The sequence below is a fragment of the Megalobrama amblycephala genome, linkage group LG2 (assembly GCF_018812025.1).
Source record: "Megalobrama amblycephala isolate DHTTF-2021 linkage group LG2, ASM1881202v1, whole genome shotgun sequence".
In the NCBI taxonomy this organism is placed as follows: domain Eukaryota; kingdom Metazoa; phylum Chordata; class Actinopteri; order Cypriniformes; family Xenocyprididae; genus Megalobrama; species Megalobrama amblycephala.
This window is the reverse complement of record NC_063045.1, coordinates 12,022,208-12,042,809: the sequence shown is the minus strand read 5'-3', so window position 1 is coordinate 12,042,809 and position 20,602 is coordinate 12,022,208. Positions and strand designations below refer to the sequence as shown.

At 37.2% G+C, this 20,602-nt stretch overlaps 2 protein-coding genes across 2 annotated transcripts; both read right to left on the bottom strand.

The window, feature by feature from the left end:
* Nucleotides 1–502: 502 nt before the first annotated feature.
* On the bottom strand, nt 503–6,578 carry abhd14a (abhydrolase domain containing 14A). The gene is made up of 5 exons (XM_048182708.1): nt 6,421–6,578; nt 5,806–6,077; nt 4,122–4,237; nt 3,272–3,507; nt 503–3,191 (listed from the first exon to the last, which is right to left on the bottom strand). Exons 2-5 carry the CDS (start codon nt 6,075–6,077, stop codon nt 3,009–3,011), a joined length of 807 nt encoding a protein of 268 aa, XP_048038665.1. The 5' UTR covers nt 6,421–6,578; the 3' UTR covers nt 503–3,008.
* A 2,535-nt stretch (nt 6,579–9,113) lies between these two features.
* On the bottom strand, nt 9,114–19,410 carry hyal2b (hyaluronidase 2b). Its single transcript, XM_048182707.1, is given in 5 exon segments — nt 9,114–11,374; nt 11,377–11,425; nt 12,911–13,000; nt 16,280–17,270; nt 19,164–19,410. Coding segments are annotated over 4 exon segments (1,458 nt in total). The 5' UTR covers nt 17,264–17,270; nt 19,164–19,410; the 3' UTR covers nt 9,114–11,039.
* Between the last annotated feature and the right edge of the window lie 1,192 nt (nt 19,411–20,602).

The window sequence follows — 20,602 nt, the reverse complement described above, 5'->3', positions numbered from 1 at the left end:
GGTCATGTGACCTTCCACCAGTTTCGCTTCACTGCCATTCATAAATCTTCTCCTAGGGGCCTCATGGGATAGTAAAGTGTCCAGTGGATGCACACTTCAGAATCTTGTTGGTAGTAGGTGAGCTGGGTACTTTTCGCCTACCGTTTTTTGAATACTATGAATCTGGACATATTACTCTGTTGGCATACTGCTTTTTGCATACTATATAGTGGGAAAGTATTCAATTTTGGACACAGGTGCTGAATTCGGAACCGCATACTAGTATACTATTCATACAACTTTTACCATATCTTTCAATGGCAGAGATAGTAAGAGTAGTATGCTAGTATGCAGTACTGAATTTAGCAAGGGTTTGACTTGATTTAGTGCACTTGAACATTGAAGCCCTAATAGCATTCCCATGAATAAGCCTGTTAAAATGGAGTGGTTTTAACTACATTACAGATGACAGACAACTTACAATTTTTGGATGTATCTGGTGTCCATTCACAAAAGCAAAACATGAATGTTAATGAATTTTATTTTGCATTGAACAAAGCATGTTTGATGGTTCTACAGTACCATGCACACAGGAATCTGAATTCAGTCCCAATGACGAATCCCTTCAGGTTGAAGATTTGGGATGTCAGAAATATTCACAGGTCAGAGGTGCCTCACTGTCCTCTACAACATATTCATATTTACAAGCTATAAAAAAAAAAAAAGAATAATAAAAAAAAAAGACCACAGCACATAAATACCACACATATTACAGTCTGTGTCATGTAGAAGATTTAAGCAATAAATAATAAATATGAAATGAACACGTACATTTTTAGGTCTAGGTATGTAATACCGCTATCATTTAATGAACACGTTTTTTTTTCCTCGGCAGTCTCAGTAAATTCTCTTTTATTGCGAGGACTACTGCCAGTACAAATCTGACAACCACTAATAATAAAAAACTAAATTTACAAGCATGACAGGCATCAAATACTGAAACCTTTCTATCTATTTTTGAGCATCTAAAACCATATGGTGAGTCATTCACACATTAACATGCTACATTCAGTGGTACGTATGTGCCAACCGCTGGTGTGAACACGCTTCACTCAATGATAAAACAAACATATACGAACCGAAAAGGAGAAATACCGTTTTCTTCTCTGAGATGTTCTTGTGGGATTAAAGACTCCAGTTTCCTGTCAAGCGCATTTGAGATGGAGGGTTATGACAATGATTTTGGCATTATGTGACTCTTGCTGTTACAGGAAAACTGTATTATAAGAACAACCCTCAGACAGGAAACCATGGCAACCTTATTATAGGAACAGCACAAGACCAGAAAACAGTTACAGGAACAATCCTCAGGGTAGAAGCCATGGGAACCATGTTATTGAAGCAACTGTCAGACTGGAAACCATGGCATCTGATTTACAGGAACATTTCTCAGCCTGGAAACCATGACAACCATGATTTTGTAGCAACTGTCAGACTGGAAACCATGGCAACAGTGTTATAGGAACAACTGTCAGACTGAAAACCATGGCAACTACATGTTACAGGAAAAACTCTAAGATTATCATAACAAAAGCATTACAAAATAACTAGCAGACTGGAAACCATGGCACACTGTGTTACATTGGGTAAAAAAAAAAAAAGAAAGATCAGATCAGAAACCATGGCAAATGAGTTACAGGAACATTACTCAGACTGGAAACCATGGTAACCATGTTACAAGAACACCCGTCAGACCAGAAACCATGGCAACAGCGTTACAGAATAAATCTGAGACTATAAACCATGATGACAATTGTGTTTCAGTAACATCCCTCAGAAAGGGAGCCATGGCAACTGTTATCGGAACAACCGTCAGACTGGAAATCATGCCAACTGTGTTACAGAAACATCCCTCAGATCAGTAACCATGGCAACTGTGTTACAGAAACATCCCTCAGATCAGTAACTGAGTTACAGGAACATTTCTCAGATTGGAAACCATGGCAACAGATTTACAGAACAACTATCAGAAAGGAAACCATGTCAACTGTGTTACAGGAACAACCCTCAGAAAGGAAACCATGGCAGCTGTGTTACAGGAACATCCCTCAGATCAGAAACCATGGCAACTGAGTTACAGGAACATTTCTCAGACTGGAAACCATGGCAACCAGGTAACAGAACAACCATCAGAAAGGAAACCATGTCAACTGTGTTACAGGAACATCCCTCAGATCAGAAACCATGGCAACTGAGTTACAGGAACATTTCTCAGACTGGAAACCATGGCAACCAGGTAACAGAACAACCCTCAGAAAGGAAACCATGTCAACTGTGTTACAGGAACATCCCTCAGATCAGAAACCATGGCAACTAAGTAACAGGAACATTTCTCAGACTGGAAACCATGGCAACAGGTTTACAGAACAACCCTCAGAAAGGAAACCATGTCAACTGTGTTACAGGAACATCCCTCAGATCAGAAACCATGGCAACTGAGTTACTGAAACATATCTCAGACTGGAAACCATAGCAACTGTGTTACGGGAACACCCGTCAGACCAGAAACCATGGCGACAGTGTTACGGAATAAACCTCAGACTGTAAGTCATGATGATTGTGATTCAGGAACATCTCTCAGACTGGAAACCATAACAACCTACAGGCAGGCCGTTACAGTAAGAACAGTAATAACAAGAAGGATCCATGGCAAACTAATAAAAGGAGATGCTTACAATCTACAAAAGAAGCTTTACTATAGTAATACTGCAGAAGATTTGTTTGTTTGATATATTAACATCTCATCTCTTGATGATCGGGCGGGGAAATTATAAGGAGTGAGTTGATGTGGATGGATAGATTTGTGATAGAATGTTCCGGTGTGGTGTTAGGTTTCAGGACTGGTTTTACAGCTACACAGCAGTCCTGTTCATCATTTTCTTTTCTCGTGTCTCTCTTCTTCTTCTTCTTCTTCTTCTAGTAGTCTCTTTCCACACGATGGTTTGACTCGTTCTCACGCATTCCGTCCCTCAGTCGAGCTTGCTGAGGAAGTCGAGCAGAGCACGGTGGAACTCGCGGGGTTTGTCCATGTAACAGGCGTGTCGTGCTCCCACCAGCTTCACCACGCTGTGATGGGGCAGCTGAATCAGGTTCTTATGCGATTGGGCGCCCAGGTTAGTGTCTAACTCCCCATATATGATCAGAGTTGGAGTCTGTCACACAAACAGGAAGTGAGAATTAAAACAAGTCAAGGAATTCCTAAGTGTGAGATGATTAGAAAGAAATACGGCACCTGGATGTCGCGGTACTGCTGTGGGGTGATGCCGCGGGTGCCCACGGGGGCGATGGGCACAAAGCCGTGCAGCTGGGCGCTGTGTCTCTGGAGGAACGGCAGGGCGTAATGGCCGCTCATAGACGGGCTCAGTAACACCGGCGCTCGCACGCCCAGAGCTTCCAGAAAACGCTTTAGCAGGTCCACACGGCTCTGATCCGACTTTACCGACTCAGAATCTGGAGAGTTCCCGAAACCTGAGGAGGAGCGAGTCAGTTTAGTGATCTGCGCGATTATGGATAAATTGAGAATCACAATTTATTTTGTTTAAAATAGAGATCACGATTCTGAATAGACAACTAAACAATACAATATATTTTTTAAAATATTTAATTAAATTGAATTAACTATTTTAAAAATAAATTAGTTTGAGTGAATGATTCAATGACTCACTCATAAAGACTTCACTTGTTTCATTACATTTTTGTACGAGTATTTTGAATGAACGATTCAATGACAAATAAATTTTTTAACAGTCACTTGTCGCCACCTACTGGTATATCAATGTAATTGACAATCTTTATTTGAAGCATCAAAAAGGTGATGTACTCTATTTTGATCACTACCGTAGACATCCAAACTATGAACTTTATTCCGGAAATTCTGTGGTAATATGAATTATTGTAAAAGAGAAATAATGATACTGTGTGGTTGAAAAGACTGTTTGTGAAGCTGTTGACATTTATGAATAAGATTGCAATCTTTTAAAGATTAATCATGCAGCTCTATTTATGTATTCAATAAATGAGCAATTTACAACATATCAAGAACATTAATGAAGTGAATTATTATAAGTTTACAGAGCTCATACCGGGCAGGTCGAGCGCGAGGGCCTGGTACCCGTTGGAGGCCAGTAGGCTGAGAGTGCCCAACTCCTCCCAGGTCTTAGAGGTAAAGGCCTGACCATGAAGTAGCACCATCTGCAGCCTGATAGAGAGAAGATACAGTTACTGAAACTCAGCCTAATAGATCATATTAGGCTATTAGGTTCCCATATAAAAAAACAACAACAAAAATAACATGCATGGATGAATTGTTCACAATAAGATCAATAACATGCATTTAGAAAATAAAATAAGGTGAATTTCCATTTCATGCTGATGTTGGTAATGCACTGTGTGAGTTGTGCTTCATACATCTCTACTCTACTGAGAAAAAAATAATAAACCTTTTTTGCATGCAAAATTTCACTATTGTGACCACACCTTTACACAAGTCTATGGAGCAAGGTATGGAAGTTTGTTTCTGGCACAGAATAGAAAAAATTTAAAAGACAACTTTTTTCACAATTGTAAGTTTTTATCTTGCAATTCTGACTTTATGTGAATTGTAAGATATAGGCCTGGTTTCACACACAGGGCTAAGCCTGCTAGCCTGCTTTTAAATCAGTTCATGTGAGTTCAGTGGTTCTACCTTAATATTATAAAGCGAAGAGAATATTTTTTGTGTGCCAAAAAAACAAAATAATGACTTTTTAAAAATATCTAGTGATGGCTGATTTCAAAACACTGCTTTGGAGCGTTATGAATCTTTTCAGTCGAATCATGATTCGGATCCCGTATCAAACCGCCAAACTGCTGAATTCACGTGACTATGGCGCTCCGAACCACTGATTTGATTCGTAAAACTCAGAAGCTTCATGAAGCAGTGTTTTGAAATCGGCCATCACTAGATATTGTTAAAAAGTTGTTTTTTTGACGCACAAAAAATATTCCCGTCGCTTTATAATATCAAGGTAGAACCACTGTAGTCACATGAACTTATTTAAATATGTTTTTAGTACCTTTATGAATCTTGAGAGAGGAAGTACCATTGCTATCTATGCAGGCCATGCTGAGCCATCAGATTTAATCAAAAATTATATCTTAATTTGTGTTCTGAAGATAAACGAAGGTCTTAGGGGTGGAGAACGTCATGAGGGTGAGTAATAAATGACATTATTTTCATTTTTGGGTGAACTAACCCTTTAAGATGTGTCAGTACAAATTACTTTCAGTTAAAACAGCTCAAACAGGCATTTTAGTGTGGGACTAGACTTAAGCCTTGTCTGTGAAACCAGGAGTATCGGTAAAAACAAGACACGACTGCTTAGTTTTAATAGCCTATTTTTAATTTTTAATTCAGATTAAATAAAAGTACTTTGATTATATTGCTTTTTACTTGACTTTATTTACATATGTGACCTTGAATCCAAAAGCAATCAGATTACATTACTTTCATATTGTGGTGCTTGGATTACTTTACTGAATAAGTCATTTGTAACTGTAACGGAATACATTAGAAAATAACCTTGATTATTCATTATACAGTAACACAGTAACACGTACAGACTATATTGTTTATATTCTGGTACAAAGCCTTGCCAGATTTAATGTTCTATACAATAGAGCTTTTCAATTAGGCCTATTACGTAAATGTGTTTATCTAGGCATTTCACTACAGCTATTATATAAACCATGGTGGAATTAAATTTGAATTATAAGGTGTAAAGTCACCTGGGCAGTATCTGTCGTCCGGCGCTGTCCACAGGCAGAGCCTCCCTGAAGAAGAGTGGCGGGTCCCCGGGCAGCTGTCCGGTCCTGACCGTGATGTTGATGCTGGATGGCGGCGGCGGAGGAGAGGCGGCGATGAGTCCCATCCGCTGCTGCACCTCCAGAGAAGGCTCCATGCTCCCTTGCCGTATGGAGGGCAGCAGCAGATACAGCAGCACTGTAGCCAGTAACACCAGCCCCAAAACCACCAGACGGTTGCGAAAGAAATTCATCATCTGCATGGAAACCCATTTAATTACAGCAGCTTGAACATTCACACTCATTTTAACAAGATGACACGATGAAGACCCATTAATCTCATTAATCACAGCAGATTAAACCCCCCAGACTCCATTTTAACCGAAGGACATAAAAATAAAAAATATCTTAAATACATGATTGAGTATATAAAATACTTGCATATTAAAACAAAGTATTCGTATTTATAATTTGTAGTTAATGTATAAATGTCTACATCTAAAAACGTCAATCAAATAAAGTGCGCAGACGTACTGAAGCTACAACCAACCAGCCGGTATGTACAACACATAAGAGCTATGTCGCGCTTTTAGTACGTACCTAAAAAGTATAAGAAATAATGTAAATATCCAATAATCGATGACTGCCTGAAAGTTTGAGATAGATCATAATTCGCATGTAGTGACAGTGGAGCAGCGTTAATGCGTCACACACAATAACAGTTCCGTGTGGAAACACGCGAACGTGTGCAACGGTTCCGATTGTTTATCGTGTTCATTCCTGTCTTCATTCTGATGTGTTGTAAAATTATATCTCATAATATTATGGCATGTTACTACGCATTTGGAAATTCCCAGAGCCTCTAAGTACACATGATGATGGGGGAAAAATGAAAAGGGAGGAAAAATTATATTTCAATACTTTTGTGTTCCCTCCAGATATTTGCGTTCGCTCGCAAAACTTTTTTTGATGGAAATAATATGAGATAGGAGGGAAAACTATATTTAGTATAGTATAGTATTATCATTATATATGCAAGCGAACGCAAAAGCATTAAAAAATTATAATTTTCCCTCACATCTCATATTTTTTCCACTTAGTGGAAATTGTTACATTCAGTAAATTATACTAATTAATAAGAAAAGTGAAAAAATCTAATCTTTGTATTACAAATATTGTCTTGTTAGAATCTAAATGTATTCATGTTAATATACTATGTTATAACATAGGCCTACCAACTTTGTGTTAAAAAAAGTAGATGTTTTAAACAGTAATACCATGTTTTTAGACAACGGTTCTGATCGTTTGTTTTGTTCATTCCTGTCTACTTTCTGATGTGTTGCATTATTGTATCTCATAATATTATGGCATGTTACTACACATTTGGAAATTCCCAGGACACATGATGTTACTATGCTATGTTATAACATATAGGCCACTTTTGTTTAAAAAAAAAAAAGACAAAAAACAAAAGAGTGTTTTGCAGGGTATACAGTAGGCCTATTAATATATGATAAGATACTATTACTGTACTATGGAACAACTTTGGTAAAATTTCAACAATAATTTGACTACAATAGAAAACAAAGCAATGGTAACTGTTTTCATTTCTGTTCTTTGTGCCATTGCATTGTTCAAACTGAGCCTTATGTAATATCGCACCGATGACGTATTCACTAAGACATGTGGGTTCCATATTGCAATGTGATTCCCAACAGCCTGAGCCACAGATTCCAGTATTATTCACACATACTCTACCAGAAAACACACAGAAGATCCTAACGGAAGGCCCCGCTGGGGGTCCGAGAAGAGGAGGGGGGGGGAATAAAAAGGAGACTGGATGTCTGGTTCGAGTTATAACACAAGGCATTCTCTGTGCTGCCAGCCCATAATGTTCCCTCTGGCACCGTCCTACAGCCCCCTTAGAAGTGGAACAGGACCTAGAAAACAAGAAACCAAAGGGTGGAAAGAAACTAGAGGAAAAGTGAACTAGCTAGTAAGGATGAGGGCAAAACGGTCAGTGTTGGGGAAAGTTACTTTTAACAGTAATGCATTACAATATTGCGATACTCCCTAAAAAAGTAACTAATTGCGTTACATGATTACTTTTTATGTAATGTGTTACGTTTCATTTTGCATTACTTTTTCTCATCTGGGCTGTGCTTGCTTGTTTGTTTTTTAATAACAAAAAAAAATATTTTTTTGGCAAATGTAAAGGCTCTCTATGGGATTAAATTCCCGCCAAAAATATTGCAGTTACGGATCAAAATATAATAAGCATGAGTCAATTTAAAAAATTAAAAGCGCATTTAAAAAAATAATCATGAATCAAAACTTTAAACACATTAAAAATTATATTGCACAAATCTTAAACTTGTGTTTATGTGTTCTTAAAAGTTGTTTTCCTTGGTTTTATTACTCTGTGCTCACTTACATTTTCTGCTTATATTTTACTCTTTTGTACGCTTATGCTGTTTTTCTCTTTGCTCCTCTTTACACTTTCCGCTCTTGCTTTTCCAATTGTTGGAGTTTGAGTTTCATGTAAATTAGGGCAGGAATTTAATCCCATAGCTCTCTCACACCAAAAGTGAAATGAATAAGCTTCAGGCTGAAGGAAATGCAAATTCATGCCTGTACATTAGAGGGCGCAACTCAAACAACAGCTGTGCTGCCATTCTGGAATACAGAAGAATAGGAAAGAGGACAAGAAAGTTCAACACTCTTATTGAATTGGATCATTGAAGGTCAGCAGCAAAGACATTGACAAAAACAAGTTTTACAATATTTGTGTAATTTAACATTTAACTATTGCAGGCTTGTGAAATATTCTGAGTTTGCATTTCACTGGGTTTATTCATTGAGAAATACTGAATCTGTTATTGTGCAAGTGAGATGAGTAAATGCAGGCTTGCATTTAGTCTAGAACTACAATAAGCCTCATGTTTAAACAGCGCACACAACGCCTCTGCGATTGACTCATGACTTCTGTCAACATGGGGACAGGAGAGGTGCAACTCAATAAACAGGAAATCAAAGTATATTGCGTAAAAGTAACTCATATTTTGTAAATGTAAAAGAAATGTGATACTTTACTAGTTACTTGAAAAAAGTAATCTGATTACATAACACTGAAAATGGCATTTGCAAATAGATTCCTAAACATCTCATAACCTTCCATTGTTCCCAATTTCCAAATTCTAAAACTTTAGTTTAAAATGAAACAAATCCCATATTTTCAACATGGTTTCAGACTCTCTGGACTTACTTTCCAAAAGTAAATGACAAATTCAAGCTTTTAAATAGAAGATTTATTGTAAAAATATAAAATGAACACTTTTAGGGCATTTCACTTGACTCAGTCACCAAACAATCTAGATAGCACAAGCAGAATTTGGTATCAAAATTTGGTAATTTTGGTATGAAAAATAAAAATGAATACAAATACAAATACTTTTTAAGTTTAATTCCGCACTTGTTTCAGTGAGGTTCCTTTCAATTAACACAATCAAGTAAAGGGATTGTTCACCCAAAAATTAAAATTCTGTCAATATTTATGAAAAAAAGCAAGTCAATCAGGTTTGGAAATAACACAACAGTGAATAATGTCAGAATTTTAATTTTTGGGATGAACTATGCCTTTTTAAAGGCACTATAACAAACAACAGAAAACTAAAGAAAAAAAACAAACATCTTTTATGGTTGTTTTGCTGCAAGGACAAAAATTCATGCTAAACATACACAAATAAAACCTTTCCAATTTATCCCACACAAATAAAGAACAGAAATGCAAAGTTCAGCAATTAAGGGGGAAAATCCGGTCTCAAAATAGTTTTGTGCAACCTAGGCAGAAAAATAAAAGGCATCTAATGTTTCTGTGAACCACAGTATGCTGGATTTGACATTTACATTCATGTTTTTGGCAGATTTTTTAAAAAAAATCCCTCACTATCCAGCAGTGATCTAAGAAAAACCTGCTGAGAACATGTCCAAGGTCATATTTCACCCCAAATCAAAATAAAATAAATGACAAAAACTTCGGTTTTGCATAAATTAAACCTATTTTGTAGGACCAACATGTTCTGTGACATTATTTTCATGGCAATTAAGCACATTCGCATTACTGTAATGCAAAAGAAAAAAAATCGAATCTTTTTATTACTGTAAAAATTTATTGTAAATTTAAAATGATGAATTTAATATTAGTAATTTATAGAATAATATGTAATAAATTGTAATTTTATACCTCATGTTAGTATTTGTTGTATTACCTTTATTCTACTATGGTTGAATTTAAAAAAAACATGACTTTCTATTTACTGTAATAAAACTAATGCAATACTATTATGAGAATCACATTGAGAATAAAATGACGTCTGAACACAAGAATTTCTGGGAGTAAAATGCATAATTTTACTCAAACAAGTTTAATTTTCCCTAGGCAAATGTAATTTATCTAGTTTCTTTTAATTTTGGAGTGAAATGTGACAGAAAACAGGTTTCATGACATTCAGTCCAAGTGAGGTTTTAATGAGGCAGCAGCGTTGCAAGTAACAACATTTGTCCCTTTTAAGGAGCTGGTCATGTGATGCACAACAGAAATAAGGTCACCACTGGTTTTGTGCAGGTATAAAGAAGGCAAAGAAGTAAACTGTCTTGAATGACAGCTGTACAGAGCCCAGCACGTGACATGCGGACAAACAAGGGAACAAATTATTTCAACCTGGCCACGATTTAGTAAAAACAAGGGAGCAAATTATTATATTGTGTGCATGATTTACTTAAAACAAGAGATATTAGTTTAGTAATTAGTAAGTTAATTGTTAATTTGTGGCCACTATATACATATTTTTTTTCTCGCGTGTCATGTGCGGGGCTCCATACAACTGAAAACACCACATCAATTATTTTTTTTTTTTATAAAAACAAGATAAGACTTTCACACACAAACATCATGTCTAGCTAAAAACAAAACAAAAAAACACTTAATTCCACCTGCCGCAGTTCAGCCTCCCATGCTGCAGGGGGCGATCTACTTGAACAGAACCACACTGAGCCGCCACTGTGCTGCACTTTTAGTCCACAGAGTAAGCTTGTGTTTTCAACTGCTCCATTCGTGTCTTCTTTCGAATTCCTTCGAACAAAGGGCCTTCCTGCCGAAGACGTCGTGCATCTCTTGAAGAGAAGGCCCAGCGAATCTTCCTCAAATCGGTTCTAACTCCTCAGTGTAGGAACCCCATCAAGAAGAGCGGTAACAGCAGAACTTGCAAAAAGGTGGTCCAGACCACCGTCGCACTGTTCCCGGCCTCACTTCGACTACAGTCGTCGCCGACGTACCCGTTGTAGCATTGACACTGGAACTCGTCCCGTAAGCGGCTCAGTTCTTCCACTCCCATCTTGCCCAAAGCCTTCAGTGTGTTTCCTTGGCGCTCTATGCTGTGGGTGTTCGGACTGAGATGCAGGTACGTGTCCGTGTCAGGGTTTTTGCGAAGGCAACGACCGCGGAATCCACAGAGGTTTCGGCTGCACTGTTCTGCGGCTGACGTCACGTTAAGCAGTAACGACCCAACGGCCCTCGCAGGTATTCGTTAAGATTGGAACAAGTCGCCTGGAAGATGCAAGAGGAGAAATCAATTACAACTTTCAGGATTTTTGTTTACTAGGTTGTAAATTAGACCAATATCTATTGCAATCACTAACTGCTTAGACAATTAATCGGCCAATTTTTTCTACCATTTTGTGGCTATTTTTAGGCATAATAAATGAAAAAACTGATAGCCTATTATGTAACTTCAACATCATGGAACGAAGTCATTTTAAGTGACCCAATAAAGTAGACTCAAAGTGAATTTTATATGGCTCCCTGACATGATTCAGGCACTCAATTAAATTTCATATACTTCAATGTCACCCAACTTAATTATAAGGCTGTAGTAGCTGGTTAAACTTTAGCACACATTAGCATATTAAATGCTCCTTCAGCAAAGTAGTGATAAAATACTCCACAATGGTAGCCCAGTGTAATTTAAATTGTTCTAATAATTCCAACAAAATTGAACATTAAACACTATTACACACTATCAAGTCTCTCCCTTTTCTCATCTTGCTCAAAAATACATAACACTTAATTTGAACATTTTGTCTCTCTTGATTGAGTAACATCATGCAAAGCATGCTGGGAACGAACACACCCCACCCAGTTTCAGTTAATGCAACAAAAATCATTCATGTAATCCCAACACAAACAGAATAAGTAAACTTCAATTTTACATATATTTAAGTGAATTGAACACAATCAAATTAAGTTATGACAAAATGTATAGAAATTGTGTTGCTTTAGCTCATTTTAATTAAGCAATTTAATTAAGCAGCAAAAATCATTTTTTTCAGTGAATACATGGCTGATATTAAAACGCCACTTTTCCATAAAATGTAAACCAATAAGAGCATTAAACGCCTGACAAATGAAGAAGAAACAATGTAATAAATACTGTTTTTTCAAGCTATAGTGGTGTGAAAAACTTAAAAATAAACACTAAAAAATAAAATTATTATATTATTTTTTAAAGATTTATTTTTGGCGTTTTTGCCTTTATTATGATTTAGTTACTAGACAGGAAGCGAAGTGGGAGAGAGAGAGGGGGACGGGCCGGGACTCGAACTCGGGTCGCCCGAAGCGCATTGGCGCGCTGCCCATGAGGCCATCGGTGCCGACAAAAACTAAAATTAATTTTAGTAAGTTATTAAATTTGTGTTTTTAAAGATTCACTTAAAGTGAGCGATAGATGACAGCAAAGGTCATTTAAAAGTAAAAATAGGGGAAATGAGTATACATAATTGCGATACATAAAAACCCCCACATCATAATAACATAATATTGTTCGATAATCAATACGGTATCAATATATTATGCATCCCTAAATAAACCCCACTAAATCATACAAGACCCATCCACCAGTGGTGATAATTGACTCATTGTAGGCCTACATGATCCCTTACTTATATTTTTCACCCTGCTTTTAATTATCATCATCATCAGTCGATCCCTAAAGTCCATTTATGTGATAATGTTGAGTTGCATGACCAAACTTACATGACTGCTAGCATAGTTGGAGTCACCCCAGAGGATCACGCCCGCTACACCCAACGCCACACTCTCGCCGATAGTCGACACCAGATCCATCTGCCAGGAGAGAAGACAGAAAGAAATCAGTTCATCTGGATGCAAACATTATGATGTGATCAGGAAACAAAACACATGTTTTAGATAACACTTCATGCGTCACTGAACGCGGGGCTTTCAGAAATGGGAAAAGACTTCATGGTCTTACCAATAACAAATAATCGCATCAGCAAACTAAACTCCAAACACTGAGGCTCTTGTGAGTGTTTGTGAATAGTTTATCTGTGTGCGTATTTGTTAATCGTTCTGCCATTTGTATATTTGTGACAAGTGACATCGGTGATGAACGACAAAGACTTTATTCTTCCCTTTCTTGACCGCACACTTCATTACATCACTGACAATCACTCGTTCACTTATTGGCTTTTGTTGAAATACTTCAGCTCTCGTTCCACGGACACTGACGCCATTCCCTGTGACGATCCGAACTCTTGATAAAAATGAATGACTTCTGTGAGACAGACATAATGTGTCACAAAAAGTAGTTTTATTTCAAGAGAGGTTTTACAATTATAACATGGATCGTACAAATTTATATTAATATTTAATTATTATTATAATTAATTCTTATAAAATTATTATTATTTAGAATAAAATTATTATATTTATTTAAAAATAAATCAAATTATAAAGAAAAAAAATAATGATAATACTTTATAGTAAATGTTGAATTAATTATAAGGTATTATACTATAAAATAAATATGATATTAATAGTATTAATAAAAATAAAAATAATTATTATTAATATTATTAATTATAATAATGCCAATTATTAACTATAATAAAATTATTTTTTAAAAATAATCAATATTAACAATATTCATTTAATTACAATAATACTTATAAAAATGATAATTATTAATCAATATAAATGTATAATTTATTTTAAAACAAATCAAGTTCTAACAAGGATATTAAATATTGGTAGTATTAATATATATTATTATTACTGAATATAACGTTCTAATGAATTATAATGGAAGTATTTATTATAAAATAAAAATGATAATAAAATAAAATGCTAATTATTAACTATAATGGAAGATATCAACATATCAGTTGAGACAGAGATCATAAAACTTAAAAACAGAAAAATAACAAAAGAAATAAGTAAATAAAGTGCTCAGTATATAATTAACATTTTCCACTGCTTCAGGTTTGCTGATTCTGTTTACAATTACACTGCCAGAGTTTTCATTTTCAAGTAATTAAACAAAATATGTCCTCGTGTTGAGGCGATTTGTTGAACTTGCAGCGCCATTAAACATATTCGGTTTCATTTGCGTTGTATAATTAGTGTGAAGTTCTAACAGCGCAGTTTATTCACATGAAAAATTCCTGTCTTACATAAGGCTGTTATAAATTCACCAAGTCATGTGACGAGTTAACACTCAAATGTCTCAAGAAACGTTTTCCACAAAGAGTTTGTTATAGCTAAAGTGTGGCGTTTCTCTCAGAGACATGCTGTAAAAGTGGCTTGGCTTGTATTTTTATACCTGGCAGCGCTCAGACTCTCTTCACACACACGTCTGACAAACCCCAAACGCTACCAGAGGCCAAACCCCAGTCATTCCCTTACAAACACAAACACTCGCTCACATACAGCCAATCTGTTAGACAAAATACAAATAACACACCACACTGAAACACCATGTGATCTTCTGTCTCCAGACAGACCAGAATTACTCTAGATTTCAAGGACAGTTTTATTGATGCCTCAGTGTGGCGGACCAGATGCGTCATGTGACCTGCTGTCTGTCTGTACAGCCAGTTCTGCTAACTAGGCATGATATGATTAATCAAGCACTGAAGTCGATGTTATGTGGCATTCACACCAAGACTGCTAAATCACTAAAATAAGTTTCAATATTTTTTGTCGTTTGAAATATTTAATTTAAACATCATCATACAGCAGATTCAGTAAACCTCAGGGCCTCACGTGTCATCTGAGCTGCTGATGGCATTGTGGTATTTATTCTACAGAGCCAACGAGACTCGATGAGGAACACAGATGAGTCTTTGTCTCCAGAAAGCTGAGAAGATTCTGCAAGCTATATTTAGGACAAGCTGTGACATATATCAGCATGCTTAAATTCTCTGCACCTACATCCAGTTGGCAACGTTGCTCAACACCAAGAAAAACTCACCATGACATTGCAGTCCTGAAATATGAACATCTTCAGCTGCAGCTGAACTTCCTTTTAACGGTCTCAGAGGCCAACAGACCATCACAAAGATCTGTTCAGCTGTTCGCATGTACCTCAAGTTTGGCATTAAATGGGTTTTTGCTTCTGCAGGAACTGCCTCAAATATTTTGGTGCAGATCTACAAAGATTGACCTCAGGCTACTTAAGGGGAGGAACCTAGAATAACGGATTTCCCTTTGGATTAAAATGTCAACTAAATGACTATTCACTAGATTGCATGAGGGATTTAAGTTGGGATGCACAATATATCGTTACTATATCAGCCAATATAAGTAATTGGATATGTAATTGTTCTTCCTCTATTTTTATATTTATATTACCTTTGCCATCATCTAGCGCTCACATAAAGTTAATATACTTAAATATGTGACCCTGGACCACAAAACCTGTCATAATGAAATTGAGGTTTATACATCATCTGAAAGCTTTCCATTGATGTATGGTTTGTTTAGGATAGGGCAATATTTGGCCGAGATACAACCATTTGAAAATCTGCAATCTGAGGGTGCAAAAATATCAAAATATTGAGAAAATAGCCTTTAAAGTTGTCCAAACGAAGTCCTTAGCAATGCATATCCACTCACAAAAATAAATTATATATTTACAGTAGAAAATTTACAAAATATCTTCATGGAACATTATCTTTGCTTACTATCCTAATGATTTTAAGCATAAAAATCAATAATTTTGACCCATACAATGTATTGTTGGCTATTGCTACAAATATCCAGGGTCCAGGGTCACATACATACTTTAAGTATATATACTTACTTATATACTTAAAATACTCACAATTAATAATACTGTAAAACTTTCAATGAGCATATGATGAGGTAATCTAAATGTAAAAACAGAGAAAATGAACATGAGCAACAAATAAATGTCCCATTTCAGCCAACACCAATAAAATAAAATAAAAAAAAAAACTAATATGATACCAAAATGTTGTGGCAGACTACTTATGGTGCAGGTCAACCCATCCCACAGTGGTCCAGTATGAACACTCCTTAAGAAAATCAAACTCTTCCACACCAAGACAAACGTAAGCATCACCCTTACAGAAATCTCACCTCTGTCAGCAGCGGGAGTTCAGGAGAGTTGCCGTTAGAAGTTGGAGTACTGCTTAGGTAAGTGGGCCGTGTGTAGACAAACACAGGTCTGGCTGACCCGTTCCCAACAGACGCCAACCTCATGCCCTCCTTGACCCGGTTCCGTACGAATTGCCGTCCAGACGGTTTGTCCTTCAGCGCTTTTCCCATGTATATGGAAGGAAACAAAGCCGTACTCTCCGTCCACAGCCACTTCAACTGGTCATTCCTGGTCACCTCTACATCCGGACAGCGTCCTGTGTAGTTCTGGTTATTTTGGTAATTGTGGTTGTAACAGTCAGGAAAGAGGTAGAACCCCCAAAGCTGCTGGGGCCGTAAGCTCTTGGCCAATCGGAGAGTCTCCAACATGAACTTCTGTGCAGAGAGCTCGAACTCTTGTTGGGCCACTTTGGCCACCTGATCCTGAGGCCAAGTTGGGTTTTTCTCAGCGACTAACCGTCGCGAACGCTCGCGGTAAATGTCTTTAGGGCCCCAGTTGCGTATCCAGAGGGGCCGCCACTCTTCCCAGTCGATAACAGCAAGACCTTTGGCTGTCAGGTCCTTGATGTACTTCTTGAGCCCATCCGGCATCTGTTCTAGGTGTTGCATGAGACTGGCGGCCTGCGGTAGGCCGCCATTGACTGGAGTGCCGTCTGCCTCAAAGTATGGGTACAATCCCAAACGGCCATGATAGAAAATGGTGAGATTTTGCTTTGTGAAACCCTCATTTGGAGATGCCACTATTTGGAACTGATCCAGCTGGAAGTTGACGTCATGTCGAGGCCTACAATCTTCTGTAGGAGCGTTCCAGGCCAACAGCAAAGGCTTACCAGAATACAGTGGCCATCTAGTGTTTTTTAACTGCTGTGCATTTAAACAGGTCCAAAAGGGCATCAAAAACAATAGTTGCAGCCAGGAGACCCATTCAGGTCGGGTCGTCCCAAAGAGACGCGTGATGTTCCTCATTTCAGACCTAAAAATACACAAAAAAACACTAAAATTATTAAACTACTACATTCTAAATTATGTTCATTTACGCAAGTAATTGAGCACATTAAAGGGTTAGTTCACCCAAAAATGAAAATAATGTCATTTTTTACTCACCCTCATGTCGTTCCACACCCGTAAGACCTTCGTTAATCTTCGGAACACAAATTAAGTTATTTTTGTTGAAATCCGACGGCTTCGGGAGGCCTGCATAGCCAGCAATGACATTTCCCCTCTCAAGATCCAAACATATTTAAATCAGTTCATGTGAGTACAGTGGTTCAATATTAATATTATAAAGCGACGAGAATATTTTTGTTGCGCCAAAAAAAAACAAAATAACGACTTATAGTGATGGCCGATTTCAAAACACTGCTTCATGGAGCTTCAGAGCGTTATGAATCAGCGCATCGAATCATGATTCAGATTGCGTGTCAAACCCAAACTGCTGAAATCACGTGACTTTGGCGCTCCAAACCGCTGTTTCGATACACTGATTCGACACTCTGATTCATTATGCTCTGAAGCTTCCTGAAGCAGTGTTTTGAAATCGGCCATCACTAAATAAGTCATTATTTTGTTTTTTTTGGCACACCAAAAATATTCTCGTCACTTTATAATATTAATATTGAACCACTGTACTCACATGAACTGATTTAAATATGTTTTTAGTACATTAAAAGGATTAGTTCACTTTCAAATAAAATTTTCCTGATAATTTACTCACCCCCCTGTCATCCAAGATGTTCATGTCTTTCTTTCGTCAGTCGAAAAGAAATTAAGGTTTTTGATGAAAACATTCCAGGATTATTCTCCTTATAGTGGACTTCAATGGCCTCCAAATGGTTGAAGGTCAAAATTACATTTTCAATGCAGCTTCAAAGGGCTTTAAATTATACCAGATGAGGAACAAGGGTCTTATCTAGTGAAATGATCGGTCATTTTTGAAAAATATACAACATTATACGCTTTATATACAGTTGTATTTTTTTTTCGAAAATGACTGATCGTTTTGCAAGATAAAACCCTTATTCCTCATCTGGTATCGTTTAAAAACCTTCATTTCTTTTCGACTGAAGAAAGAAGGACATGGACATCTTGGATGACATGGGGGTGAGTAAATTATCAGGAAAATTTTAATTGAAAGTGAACTAATCCTTTATGCAGGCCTCACTGAGCCATCGGATTTCATCAAAAATATCTTAATTTGTGCTCCGAAGATTAACGAAGGTCTTATGGGTGTAGAAAGACATGAGGGTGAGAAATAAATGACATTATTTTCATTTTTGGGTGTACTAACCCTTTAAACAGTTATTAATTTTTCACACTTTTATCACAACGCAACTTACTATACATGTATAATACACATTTTATCACCTGTTTATCACCATTTTAACACCTGTTGCCTGGGAGTCGAACCCATAATCTTGGCTTTGTTAGTACCATGCTCTACCAGCTGAGCTCAGTTTACGAGAAAGTTTAGAAGGAACTTTCAAAGGAAGGAAATTAGATTTTCTATTAATACAAAAAAAAAAAAAAACTAAATCACATCCACTACAACCATTAAAATAGTCATGTTTAAGTCACTGTTGCATTATTCTCATTCACATTCATGATGCATGAATGTATAATACGCAAAAATATACATTTTAACTTAACATGTGTACCATCGGAATCGAACCAATGACATTGTCATTGTTAATACGCCGCTCTGGCATTCCAACTAGAAGAAAAGAAATAATAAACAAGTTTGAACGTTCAAACTTTGTTTCAAACATTGTTACAGTGTTGTACGTTACAAAACCACTTCCTCTTTTATTTCTAATAAGAGTTACACAGTTAAACTAACTGTAATCTATTAGAATGAGGAAACACTGACCTGTATAGATCGGACTGAACCCGTTCAACACTGAACCGGTCCGATCACTCATAAACTACCACGCAGTGTCTGTCCATCCATCCAGCGGATGCCAACACCTCATAACTATAAACTCCCAATCGCTATTTCAATACAAAACAGTCTATTATCATTGTTTCAATGCCGTAAAACGCCTGGTACGCGTTTAGAGAGTATCGCTCATGCCCTGCTGGCTCATCTGATCAGTGATTGAATGTGTGCGGATTTCGGCCCTCAGATTGATGAATATAGTTGTGGGTAGAGGGGTGCGAGTTCGTAAATGACGCAAAAATCGCTATTCTTTAACGTTAAGTTTCGCGACCACTTACTATAATACGACCTATTATTACAGATAACTTGTTATAAAGTGTCGGAGTCGTTATTTTGGGTGTAAAACCAGTGGGGTTCACGACAGTGTGCCCTTTGGTCCCCCCTACATGGCGAGTTGGTTTCGTCCGGATTTCTCCGCTGGGGATGAAGAAGCGTTTCTGCTGAACCGAGCTGAGAGACCTGCAGGAGTCCGGAGCCATTACACACAGATCACATTTCACTCCATAATCATTGCGAAGAATGAGATTTTCTATTTTTTGCTTTTTATTTCCTTTGCTCTATTTATTATTTGCCCCTTTGTGACATGGCGTAACTACTGTATGAAAAAAAAGTGAATGACTGACTAGCAAAAAGACCTGAGGTAACGTTAATATTACTACGTTGTTTTTGAACACGGTACCATGATAGTACCATGGTTTTAGACATTTATCATGTTAATACCATGTTTTTGATCTTGTATCATGGTAATATCATGGCACTTTTTCGAATTACATTTCAATAAACGGTGTTAAATTACATTAGACTTTAATACACTACATTGGTAAAGGTTAAATTCAGTCAAACAGCTTTGTGAAAGAACTAGAAACCTTTAGAGCTTAGACTGAAAACATTAACTTTTTAAACACTACATTAAAACAAGCCAAATGACATTGCACAACACAGTAGTGTTGGCGGAACTTGCATTAACCTTTAATAGGCAGGAAGTCAGCTGACTGCAGGGAAGAGCTGTTTCCCGTGGCATTGGGGAGCGTCCTGTGTGCTAACTCACCTGAAACTGATGACGTACACATGAATGAACCCACTGAACGGAGGATGCAACAACCTTAGGACCTCGTAATATCCCATAGTACTCTGCACTCACATACATTTTCTCATGAGTATCCCACTTGCTCTTTACGGATGCTAATGTTGGTAGTAATCTGGGGTCACTGGCGAGAACAAAAGCTTATTCAGGCTCAAACTATGAATCCCTATAGGACGCCTACAGAATATAAAGGCCTCCCAGAAAGACCTCGTTTCCATGTGTTACAGTGAAGATGGGCGTAATGACAAGTTGCGGTCACTGCTATAGGAGTTCTGAGGCCTGCATT